The 13,328-nt window shown below is 44.8% G+C and overlaps 1 protein-coding gene across 12 annotated transcripts in view; it reads right to left on the bottom strand.

Moving 5' to 3' along the window:
* The window catches only part of LOC139264758 (uncharacterized), a 680,593-nt gene that overhangs the window by 392,309 nt on the left and 274,956 nt on the right, over nucleotides 1–13,328 (bottom strand). For all 12 annotated transcript variants that reach the window (XM_070881817.1, XM_070881821.1, XM_070881822.1 and 9 more), the window contains 2 exons: nucleotides 5,947–5,976; nucleotides 4,532–4,570 (listed from right to left, as the gene is read on the bottom strand). In XM_070881817.1, the coding sequence (XP_070737918.1) occupies nucleotides 4,532–4,570; nucleotides 5,947–5,976 (69 nt within the window). The remainder of the gene's footprint in view (nucleotides 1–4,531; nucleotides 4,571–5,946; nucleotides 5,977–13,328) is intronic.

Genomic DNA, 13,328 nt, shown 5'->3' with positions numbered 1-13,328 from the left:
TTAGGAAAAGGGGAGGTGCAAAGAGACCTGGGTGTCATGGTACATCAGTCATTGAAGGTTGGCATGCAGGTACAGCAGGCGGTTAAGAAAGCAAATGGCATGTTGGCCTTCATAGCGAGGGAATTTGAGTACAAGGGCAGGGAGGTGTTGCTACAATTGTACAGGGCCTTGGTGAGGCCACACCTGGAGTATTGTGTACAGTTTTGGTCTCCTAACCTGAGGAAGGACATTCTTGCTATTGAGGGAGCGCAGCGAAGGTTCACCAGACTGATTCCCGGGATGGCGGGACTGACCTATCAAGAAAGACTGGATCAACTGGGCTTGTATTCACTGGAGTTCAGAAGAATGAGAGGGGACCTCATAGAAACGTTTAAAATTCTGACGGGGTTAGACAGGTTAGATGCAGGAAGAATGTTCCCAATGTTGGGGAAGTCCAGAACCAGGGGACACAGTCTAAGGATAAGGGGGAAGCCATTTAGGACCGAGATGAGGAGGAATTTCTTCACCCAGAGAGTGGTGAACCTGTGGAATTCTCTACCACAGAAAGTTGTTGAGGCCAATTCACTAAATATATTCAAAAAGGAGTTAGATGAAGTCCTTACTACTAGGGGAATCAAGGGGTATGGTGAGAAAGCAGGAATGGGGTACTGAAGTTGCATGTTCAGCCATAAACTCATTGAATGGCGGTGCAGGCTAGAAGGGCCGAATGGCCTACTCCTGCACCTATTTTCTATGTTTCTATGTCTATGTTTCTATGAATGGCTCACCAGAAATGATGGTGGATGCCAGTGCATTGTACACAATGAATAAAATGCTGCATGATGCAATTGAGAGATGGAAGAGTTGGTTGGTGTCCTGGTAGTCCATCAGGAGTGCGGAATTGGGTGAGATAACCACTGAGCTTTCAACCAAATTACAGCTCATGTGTATTAAGTAAGATAAAAGTTGCTTTAAAATAAGTTCAAAGGTGGGGTGGAATTTAACAACAACAACAACTTGCTTTTATATAGCACCTCTAACATAGTGAAATGTCCCAAGGCACTTCACAGGAATACTATGAGATAAAAATTTGACACCGCGCCACATAAATAGATATTAGCGCAGGTGACCAAAAGCTTGGTCAAAGACATATATTTTAAGTGGTATCATGAAGGAGGAAAGTGAGATAGAGCTGTGGAGAGGTTTAGGCAGGGAGTTCCAGAGCTTGGGGCCTAAGCAACAAAAGGCATTATTTAAAGGATGCTTCGAGATCCTGCGCTCTCAGTAATGAATCCTCACCCCAATTCTCTGACCTGTGCTCCCGTTGCAGCAAGCATAAATGTTATTTTTCTTCCTTCCTCTCCTGCAGTCACAGGCTCATGCTGGGGTATGGACATATACTACACTCCTGTACAGCACCAACATGGTCATTTCCTCCATTTCACTTCTGATAAAAAGTCTCACCCGAAATGTCAATCTATCTCTTTTCTTGCAGAAACTGACTGGTCAGTTTTATATTTTCAGTATCTTGTATTTCATTACAGATTTCCAGCAGTTATGCTAATAGGCATAAAAAAATTCCTTTTGTTCTGTGCCATCCTTTTGGCTGGCTAACAGAAAGCAGAGAGTCGGGATAAATGGGTCCTTTTCGTGTTGGAAATCAGTGGTTAGTGGTGTGCCACAGAGATCGGTGCTGGAACCACAACTGTTTACAATATACATAGATGATCTGGAAGAGGGGACAGAGTGTAGTGTAACAAAATTTGCAGATGACGCAAAGATTAGTGGGAAAGTGGGTTGTGTAGAGGACACAGAGAGGCTGCAAAGAGATTTGGATAGGTTAAGCGAATGGGCTAAGGTTTGGCAGAAGGAATACAATGTCGGAAAATGTGAGGTCATTCACCTTGGAAAAAAAAACAGTAAAAGGGATTATTATTTGAATGGGGAGAAATTACAACATGCTGCGGTGCAGAGGGACCTGGGGATCCTTGTGCATGAATCCCAAAAAGTTAGTTTGCAGGTGCAGCAGGTAATCAGGAAGGCGAATGGAATGTTGGCCTTCATTGCGAGAGGGATGGAGTACAAAAGCAGGGAGGTCCTGCTGCAATTGTACAGGGTATTGGTGAGGCCGCACCTGGAGTACTGCGTGCAGTTTTGGTCACCTTACTTAAGGAAGGATATACTAGCTTTGGAGGGGGTACAGAGACGATTCACTAGGCTGATTCCGGAGATGAGGGGGTTACCTTATGATGATAGATTGAGTAGACTGGGTCTTTACTCGTTGGAGTTCAGAAGAATGAGGGGTGATCTTATAGAAACATTTAAGATAATGAAAGGGATAGACAAGATAGAGGCAGAGAGGTTGTTTCCACTGGTCGGGGAGACTAGAACTAGGTGGCACAGCCTCAAAATACGGGGGAGACAATTTAAAACCGAGTTGAGAAGGAATTTCTTCTCCCAGAAGGTTGTGAATCTGTGGAATTCTCTGCCCAAGGAAGCAGCTGAGGCTAGCTCATTGAATGTATTCAAATCACAGATAGATAGATTTTTAACCAATAAGGGAATTAAGGGTTACGGGGAGCGGGCGGGTAAGTGGAGCTGAGTCCACGGCCAGATCAGCCATGATCTTGTTGAGTGGCGGAGCAGGCTCGAGGGGCTAGATGGCCTACTCCTGTTCCTAATTCTTATGTTCTTATGTTCTTATGTGTCAGACCCAACCTCAGAAAAGCATCATCTATAGCATCAGTGCTATATCCTTCCCATTCTCGTACTGTGGTTTCTCTGATAAAGCTTTCGAATTATTGGACAAATTGAGTGCGGTTATTTTCATCCCCAGCGGCACTGAGTTCAAGTCGAGATGCCAATGATAAGTCTGTGCACCAGCCAGTATCCTAAGAGTACTGAATATTGCAAGTAAGACCATAAGAAATAGGAGCAGGAGTAGGCCAGATGACCCCTCGAGCCTGCTCTGCCATTCAATGAGATCATGGCTGATCTAATGTTGGCCTCAATTCCACTTTCTTGCCTGTTCCCCATAAGGAGGCAATTTGATACACTTTTGCAGCAAGAAGGGCTGCTTGATTTGCGGACAAGCCAAGTAGGAGGGGTTTGGATCTATCATAAAGATACAGGTTTGTTGAGCCTGATGATGTTTCGTGTACCTAAGAGTCCTTTAATTCTATTGAAATGAAAGGCTGTAATTAAATTTCAAAGGTAGTGATGATATTTGTAAAGTTCTCAGGTTTTGAGCTGTGTCACATGGTTTATGGATTTAAATCAAATTCTACCTATTTTGTGACACAGTTCTGCAGAGCAACAATACTTTGACCAACTTCTTCTCTTCTTCGACAATCCCCTGGAGTCGAGGATGACTTGCTTCCACACTAATATGAGTTCTAAGTTGACTGATGAGTCCAATGCGGGATATACAATCTCTGTCACTGGTGGTTGGAGGGATGGGTGGGTGGGGTACTTGTTTTGTCGTACGCTCCTTCCGCTGTTTGTGCTTGGCTTCCGCGTGCTCCCAATGAAGAGACTCGAAATGTTTGGTGCCTTCTCGGATGATTCTCCTCCACATTGAGCCGTGGGGATGTTACATTTTTTCAGGGAGGCTTTGAGGGTGTTCTTGAAGCGTTTTCTCTGCCCTCCTGAGATTTGTTTGCCGCGACAGTGTTCGAAGTACAGTGCTTGTTTCAGGAGTCTAGCATCGGGCATGTGGACAATGTGGCCCGTCCATTGGAGCTGATCAAGCGTGGTCAATGCTTCGATGCTGGGGGTGTCAGCCTGAGAGAGAACACTGATTTTGGTGTGCCTATCCTGCCAATGGATTTGCAGGATTTTGTGGAGGCACCATTAGTGGTACTTCTCCAGTGCTTTGAATTGCCTACTGTACATAGTCCATGTCTCTGAAGCATATAGAAGGCAGGGTATCACTACTGCTCTGTAGACCATGAGCTTGGTGCCTGGCTGATATCCTGGTCTTCAAACATTCTTTTCCTCAAGCGACCGAAGACTGCACTGACACACTGAAGGCAGTGTTGGACTTCGTCATCGATGTCTGTCCTTTCTGATAGTAGGCTCCCAAGGTATGGAACGTAGTCCACATTGTCCAAGGTCGCGTCATGGACCTTGATAATTGGGGGGCGGGCAGTGCTTTGTAGCGGGGGCAGGTTGGTCGAGAACCTTTGTCTGACAGATGTTTAATGTAAGGTACCCAGACTCTCGTATACTTCGGTGAAGGTGTTAACGATGGTTTGAAGTTCGGCCTACGAGTGTGCACAAACGCAAGCGTCATCTTGTTCCAAGAGATTGGAACAACCTTGGATCTGGAGGCAATGGAGGTTGAACAGTTTCTCGTTTGTCGTGTAGATTAGTTCCACTCCAGCAGGGAGCTTGTTAAAGGTGAGATGAAGCATTGCAGCGAGGAAGATTGAGAAGAGCATCGATGCAATGACACAGCCTTGCTTGACCAACTAGAGCACCTTTAACCATTATTTTTCAAGAATAAACTCAATATTTCAGTTTATAAGACCTTGCTCCTTATAAAACTTACGCTTTTCAAGCTTATGTCGTTCTTCCCATTCCAAGGACTCTGTTAATGGAGAATATTATTTAATTAATATCAAGTAAAATATACCTTGGAAGAGGCTAAAAAATATAGTACAATGATAACATTCAGTCTTTGTTCTCAGAGTTTATGATATTAAAGCAGCATTCAAAATGACAGGTCCTATATCACCTGGCATCCAACAGGATACTCGCTAGTTATGGTTGCTCACTATTTGGTTTGTGGGAGCCTGTAAAACCATATTGCTGTACAGGACCAACCACCCTATTGGCAGGTAGAAACAGGAAGTGTTAATGTCGCAGCCTGTCAGATTATTCCATTGCGAAACCTTCCACTAGATCATACTCTTCGCCAAGGGAAGAGTGAGACAGTATGAAAAATAACTACCAATATGGTTTTAAGGTTTAAAAATTTGTAGAAGTCAGGGTTGAGGTTTTCTTCGCGTTTTTAGCTTCAGTATCCGTCTGACGTACTGCAGATCAGCTCCCTCTGTCTTTGTGCAATATGGAACCATTATAGTTTTCGATAATTGCCTTGTTGCATCCTCCTGTTCGGAATCTGCTGATGTAACTGTACAACCAGATACCCAGCACATTAAGGAGCTCAGTTTCATAGACAATATTGAAAAGGTCTCAACCGGAGCACAAACACGAGCATTCCTATTTGTTTGGTTCAGTTTTCAATTGATATACAAAATATCCCTTAAGCTTTTCAGAGGTGTTGGATTTGGAGTAAGAGTTTTATTACTTCGTCAGTCTCAGATCAGCTTCAAGTCAGAATAAACTGGCATAATTGCATAGCTCCACACTTTATAGGGTATAGGACTAGATGACCACATATGGCACTGTCCATTGAGGATGGCATGATGTCATTTTTCGACATGTGGCGAGAACATAGTTTTCCCACAACCAATGAAGTTTGACATAAATCCTATGGATTGTGGAGGATGCACATTATTCAAAGAATGAATAATGTAGAAGGTAGTTAACTTGGCTCGAATTTCTGTGAGGGTTCTCCAGATGTTCTATTGTAACATTGACAAAAATACCTGGGGACACGCTGTAAACAGTTTTTAATGCTGTTTCTCTAGGGTGCATGTCAATCTTCTGCTGAAGTTACAGTTATCTATATCATGTTGTACTGAGTATTTGCTAAAACGATCTCCCTCAGCCAAGAGGTGACAAGCTTGCATTAACGGTACTGCATATATACGCTACAAGATGATTCTTTTGGTTGACAACATCCTGTTCCAATGCATCTCTCCAGCCACGGCAAAATTGCATGGACGACAAAAGCAATCTTGTGATCTATTTATATTTCAACATTTTTTTAAGTATACCCATTGGGCTACTTTTGCAGTTAAATAACTCTTGGAAATCTTGTTCTCTTCCTGGTCTTACCTTTTGCGAATTCTTCAGCCGCCTCCATCTCTGTTCACGTAAAACATAAAATGCTCAATTAAAAGCTTTTGTATTAAAGCAATCTAAATATTACATGTTGCGATCACAATTCAATTCCAATAGCAGTGAACAAATGATTGCTCACAGAGATTAGCTGTCCCTATCATCTGTTATTATCACCTGTTGATTTTAATTGTGGCAAGTTTACGACAGAAGCTGTTACAATGGTGCTGGTAATAACAGCATAAATGCATCTTTTCACTAAAAAATGTTTGTAGTAACTAACAAACTCAACCTACTCACATTCTTGAAAATGTCAGGGAGACAAATACAATTCCAAATGATCTGAAGATCAGCACCTCAGTCTCCCCAACAGTACGATCATAGCACACTGGGGTCGAAATTCAGGTATGCCAGAAAGCTGCCTCTAATTTTTAGAGTAGTACTTACCGTTGGAATCCTTGGTATGGTAGGCAGAGACATTTTCAGGACACAGGAAATGATTCACAGGTAATGGGGGCGGGCCTTGGACTGAAAGCCAGGCTAACTGGCTGAAAATGGGTCGGACGGGACCTCCGTCACTGTCAATCAGTGGTGGAGTCGTGGTGACAGCGCATGTGCTTCATCAGCCTCTTCTCCTTCGTTAAAGGGGAGAGATTCGATCATTATTTTTAACCTTTGGCCACTGAGCCACCAGGGAGGGTTTTGGCCAGGCTAGCGGGTTGGCACCCAAGAGGGGGTGCCAGGCTGCCCGTTGGCGGCTGACTGGCAAGTTGGCCGGCAAAACTTATTCCATTGCGGCCGAGGCAGTGGGCCCTCCCCTTTAAGGGCCGCCGCGCTGCCGGGCCACACTCAGTGCGGAGAGGGTGCACTGACAGAAAAACCTGCCGGGGGCACTGCACGGCGGGGCATCAACAAGTTCAGCTGAATATTGGGAGGCAAGTATTTTTATTGATTATAATTGGTGGTGTAACCACTTGGGCTGGAATGGGCCCAGACCGAAAAATCCCCAACCTAAAGTTGGGTCGGGTCAGCCCATACACCCCAAAGCAGACGCCATTCAATTTTTAAGAATGGCTGCGACAAATGGGTATTCATCATCATCATCATAGGCAGTCCCTTGGGATCCAGGATGACTTGCTTCCACGCTAAAAGTGAGTACTCAGGTGACTGATGAACTCACTTTAAATGGTGGAAGATGCCTGTGCATGAATTCTTTTAATGTGGGTTGGCCATTGCACACCAGCCATTACATGGGCATGACGCAGCAAGGTCTTGGTTCAGTGGCAAGGGGATCCAAGACGACTGGAGACCAGGCTCCGCCGTATGTGCCAATACATACACACAAACTCAAACATACTCCTACTGTCCTCCTTCCTTCCTCCTTCCCACAGGACCTCTCTCTATGTATATTTCATAGTCCGCAATGTGAGCCTCAGGACATCACAGCCCTCGCTATTGGCCCATGCTGCGCCTTCCCTTGGTCTTGTCCATGCTGCTCTACTGTGGGCTCTGACCGCTCTGCTCCTCCATGCCGTGTCCGTCATCTCCTCTCCGCTTCCGACCTCCGGACCTCGCCAGTCCCGACCTCTGCTCCTCATCAGTCCCTTCCTCCGCTCCTCCCCAATTCTGACCACTGCTCCTCTCCGCTTCCAACCTCCGCTCCTCGCCGCTTCCGACCTCCGCGTTGTTGATTTTTGCTGCTGCAGTCACTAGCTTTTTTTGATTTGCCCACAGCTCCAGCCTCGTGCTCCAAACTGGCATTAACGAGTCTCTCTGAGACCCTGAATATCGTCTCCATTGATTCTACAAGCCGAGTCAATAATTTTACATATATATGTATATCTATGAGCAGATTGCTAATAGTGAACCAGATGTTTAATAAGGATGGGATGTTATGCCAAACAATGCCAGGGACATTGATTTATTGGCACTGGCGGTGGCCCTGGTCTGACAACGCATCAACAATAAAATTCTCATCCCTGTATTCAAATCGCTCCGTGACCTCACTCTTCCCTATCTCTGTAACTTCCTCCAGACCTGCAACCCTCCGAGACCTCTGCGCTGCTCCAATTCTGGCTTCTTGCCCATCCCCGATTTTAATCACTCCACGGTAAGAGCCGTGCTTTCAGTTATCTTGGCCCTAAGATCTGGAATGCTCTCTCTAAACCTCCCTGCCTCTATCTCTCTCTCTCCTCCTTTAAGACACTCTTTAAAACCTACCTCTTTCAATAAGCATTTGGTCATTTTTCCTCATATCTCCTTATAGAAACATAGAAACATAGAAAATAGGTGCAGGAGTAGACCATTCGGCCCTTTTAGCCTGCACCACCATTCAATGAGTTCATGGCTGAACATGCAACTTCAGTACCCCATTCCTGCTTTCTCGCCATACCCCTTGATCCCCCTAGTAGTAAGGACTATATCTAACTCCTTTTTGAATATATTTAGTGAATTGGCCTCAACAACTTTCTGTGGTAGAGAATTCCACAGGTTCACAACTCTCTGGGTGAAGAAGTTTCTCCTCATCTCAGTCCTAAATGGCTTACCCCTTATCCTTAGACTGTGACCCCTGGTTCTGGACTTCCCCAACATTGGGAACATTCTTCCTGCATCTAACCTGTCTAAACCCGTCAGAATTTTAAACGTTTCTATGAGATCCCCTCTCATTCTTCTGAACTCCAGTGAATACAAGCCGAGTTGATCCAGTCTTTCTTGATATGTCAGTCCCGCCATCCCGGGAATCAACCGGGTGAACATTCGCTGCACTCCCTCAATAGCAAGAATGTCCTTCCTCAAGTTAGGAGACCAAAACTGTACACAATACTCCAGGTGTGGACTCACCAAGGCCCTGTACAACTGTAGCAATACCTCCCTGCCCCTGTACTCAAATCCCCTCGCTATGAAGGCCAACATGCCATTTGCTTTCTTAACCGTCTGCTGTACCTGCATGCCAACCTTCAATGACTGATGTACCATGACACCCAGGTCTCGTTGCACCTCCCATTTTCCTAATCTGTCACCATTCAGATAATAGTCTGTCTCTCTGTTTTTACCACCAAAGTGGATAACCTCACATTTATCCACATTATACTTCATCTGCCATGCATTTGCACACTCACCTAACCTATCCAAGTCACTCTGCAGCCTCATAGCGTCCTCCTCGCAGCTCACACTGCCACCCAACTTAGTGTCATCCGCAAATTTGGAGATACTACATTTAATCCCCTCGTCCAAAACATTAATGTACAATGTAAACAGCTGGGGCCCCAGCACAGAACCTTGCGGTACCCCACTAGTCACTGCCTGCCATTCTGAAAAGTACCCATTTACTCCTACTCTTTGGTACCTGTCTGACAACCAGTTCTCAATCCATGTCAGCACACTACCCCCAATTCCATGTGCTTTAACTTTGCACATTAATCTTTTGTGTGGGACCTTGTTGAAAGCCTTCTGAAAGTCCAAATATACCACATCAACTGGTTCTCCCTTGTCCACTCTACTGGAAACATCCTCAAAAAATTTCAGAAGATTTGTCAAGCATGATTTCCCTTTCACAAATCCATGCTGACTTGGACCTATCATGTCACCTCTTTCCAAATGCCCTGCTATGACATCCTTAATAATTGATTTAATCATTTTACCCACAACTGATGTCAGGCTGACCGGTCTATAATTCCCTGTTTTCTCTCTCCCTCCTTTTTTAAAAAGTGGGGTTACATTGGCTACCCTCCACTCCATAGGAACTGATCCAGAGTTTATGTAATGTTGGAAAATGACTGTCAATGCATCCACTATTTCCAAGGCCACCTCCTTAAGTACTCTGGGATGCAGTCCATCAGGCCCTGGGGATTTATCGGCCTTCAATCCCATCAATTTCCCCAACACAATTTCCCGACTAATAAGGATTTCCCTCAGTTCCTCCTTCTTACTAGACCCACTGACCCCTTTTATATCCGGAAGGTTGTTTGTGTCCTCAGTATCAAATTTTGTTTGATAATGCTTCTCTGTGAAGTGCCTTGAGACATTTTACTACGTTAAAGGTATATATCCAGTTGTCGTGGTCCACGTGAGTACCAATGACGTAGATAGGACAGACAAGAAGGTTCTGCTGAGGGATTATGAGCAGCGAGGGGCCAAATTAAAAAGCAGAACCACAAAGTAATAATCTCTGGATTACTACCCGAGCCACGAGCAAATTCACACAGGTTAAATAAGATCAGTGAGCTAAACTTGTGGCTCAAAGACTGGTGTGGGAGAAATGGGTTTTGGTTATTGGGGCACTGGCACCAGTACTGGGGTAAGAGGGAGCTGGTCCGTCGGAACGTGCTGGGGCGAGGGTCCTGGCGAAATGAATAACTAGGGCTGCAGGGAGAGCTTTAAACTAATTAGTGGGGGTGGGGCAGAAACCTAAAAGCTCAAAGAACAAGGTGAAGGCAATAGAGCAGGGTAGCATTGGGGGAAACGAAAACCAGAGTGTGACAGGAAGGGACTGAATGTATAAACATAAGAGTGTATCAGAAACTGGGGCCACAGCAGGAGAAAATAGTAAACAAACACATTTAAAAGCTCTTTATCTGAATGCACGCAGCATTCGTAGCAAATTAGATGAGCTGTTGGCACAAATAGTTGCAAATGGATATGATCTGATAGCCATAACAGAGACCTGGTTGCAAGATGACCAAGACTGGGAACTAAACATTCAGGGGTACTTGACAATTCGGAAGGACAAACAGAAAGGAAAAGGAGGTGGAGTAATTCTGTTGATAAAGGATAGAATCACTACAATCGTGAGAAATGATATTGGCTCAAATGATCAGGATGTTGAAACAGTTTGGGTAGAGATAAGGAATAATAAGAGGAAAAAGTCACTGGTGGGTGTAGTCTATAGGCCCCCTAATAGTAGCAACTCTGTTGGTCGGAGTATAAACCAAGAAATAGTGGGGGCTTGTAAAAAGGGAACAGCAATAACCATGGGTGATTTTAATCTCCATATTGACTGGACAAATCAAATTGGTCAGGGTAGCCTTGAGGAAGAGTTCATAGCGTGCATAAGGGATGGGTTCCTTGAGCAGTATGTAACAGAAACAGAGAGGGGCCAGATCTGGTCCAGTGAAATGAGACAGGATTAATAAACAATTTCCGAGTAAAGAATCCCCTTGGAACGAGTGACCATAGCATGGTTGAATCCAAATTCAGTTGGAGGGCGAGAAAGCTGGATCTCAAACCAGCGTACTAAGCTTAAACAAAGGATCATAAGAACATAAGAAATAGGAGCAGGAGTAGGTCATACTGCCCCTCGAGCCTGCTCCGCCATTCAATACGATCATGGCTGATCCAATCATGGACTCAGGTCCACTTCCCTGTCCGCCCTCCATAACCCCTTACTCCCTTATTGTTTAAGAAACTGTCTATTTCTGTCTTAAATTTATTCAATGTCCCAGCTTCCACAGCTCTCTGAGGTAACGAATTCCACAGATCCACAACCCTCTGAGAGAAGAAATTTCTCCTCATCTCAGTTTTAAATGGGCGGCCCCTTATTCTAAGATTATGCCCTCTAGTTCTAGTCTCCCCTCTCTTCCTCTCTGCATCCACCTTATCAAGCCCCCTCATAATCTTATATGTTTCGATAACATCACCTCTCATTCTTCTGAATTCCAATGAGTAGAGGCCCAACCTACTCAATCTTTCCTCATGTCAACCCCCTCATGTATGGAATCAACCTAGTGAACCTTCTCTGAATTGTCTCCAAAGCAAGTATATCCTTTTAGAAACATAGAAACATAGAAAATAGGTGCAGGAGTAGGCTATTCGGCCCTTCTAGCCTGCACCGCCATTCAATGAGTTCATGGCTGAACATGCAACTTCAGTACCCCATTCCTACTTTCTCGCCATACCCCTTGAGCCCCCTGGTAGTAAGGACTTCATCTAACTCCTTTTTGAATATATTTAGTGAATTGGCCTCAACAACTTTCTGTGGTAGAGAATTCCACAGGTTCACCACTCTCTGGGTGAAGAAGTTTCTCCTCATCTCGGTCCTAAATGGCTCACCCCTTATCCTAAGACTGTGACCCCTGGTTCTGGACTTCCCCAACATTGGGAACATTCTTCCTGCATCTAACCTGTCTAAACCCATTAGAATTTTAAACGTTTCTATGAGGTCCCCTCTCATTCTTCTGAATTCCAGTGAATACAAGCCCAGTTGATCCAGTCTTTCTTGATAGGTCAGTCCCGCCATCCCGGGAATCAGTCTGGTGAACCTTCGCTGCACTCCCTCAATAGCAAGAATGTCCTTCCTCAGGTTAGGAGACCAAAACTATACACAATACTCCAGGTGTGGCCTCACCAAGGCCCTGTACAACTGTAGTAACACCTCCCTGCCCCTGTACTCAAATCCCCTCGCTATGAAGGCCAGCATGCCATTTGCTTTCTTAACCGCCTGCTGTACCTGCATGCCAACCTTCAATGACTGATGTACCATGACACCCAGGTCTCGTTGCACCTCCCCTTTTCCTAATCTGTCACCATTCAGATAATAGTCTGTCTCTCTGTTTTTACCACCAAAGTGGATAACCTCACATTTATCCACATTATACTTCATCTGCCATGCATTTGCCCACTCACCTAACCTATCCAAGTCGCTCTGCAGCCTCATAGCATCCTCCTCGCAGCTCACACTGCCACCGAACTTAGTGTCATCCGCAAATTTGGAGATACTACATTTAATCCCCTCATCTAAATCGTTAATGTACAGTGTAAACAGCTGGGGCCCCAGCACAGAACCTTGCGGTACCCCACTAGTCATTGCCTGCCATTCTGAAACGTCCCCATTTACTCCTACTCTTTGCTTCCTGTCTGACAACCAGTTCTCAATCCACGTCAGCACACTACCCCCAATCCCATGTGCTTTAACTTTGCACATTAATCTCTTGTGTGGGACCTTGTCGAAAGCCTTCTGAAAGTCCAAATATACCACATCAACTGGTTCTCCCTTGTCCACTCTACTGGAAACAGCCTCAAAAAATTCCAGAAGATTTGTCAAGCATGATTTCCCTTTCACAAATCCATGCTGACTTGGACCTATCATGTCACCTCTTTCCAAATGCGCTGCTATGACATCCTTAATAATTGATTTAATCATTTTACCCACTACCGATGTCAGGCTGACCGGTCTATAATTACCTGTTTTCTCTCTCCCTCCTTTTTTAAAAAGTGGGGTTACATTGTTACACCTTCCCTTTTTTATTTTTACGCCAGACAGGAATGTACAATTGTTGTAGTTCATCCATGCGGTCTCTAAATGTCTGCCATTGCCCATCCACAGTCAACCCCTTAAATTACAATCACCAATCTATCCTAGCCAATTCCCACCTCATATCTTC

The sequence above is a fragment of the Pristiophorus japonicus genome, chromosome 5 (assembly GCF_044704955.1).
Source record: "Pristiophorus japonicus isolate sPriJap1 chromosome 5, sPriJap1.hap1, whole genome shotgun sequence".
Classification (NCBI taxonomy): domain Eukaryota; kingdom Metazoa; phylum Chordata; class Chondrichthyes; family Pristiophoridae; genus Pristiophorus; species Pristiophorus japonicus.
Note: the sequence above shows the minus strand (reverse complement) of the source record. Positions and strands in the feature narration are given on the sequence as shown.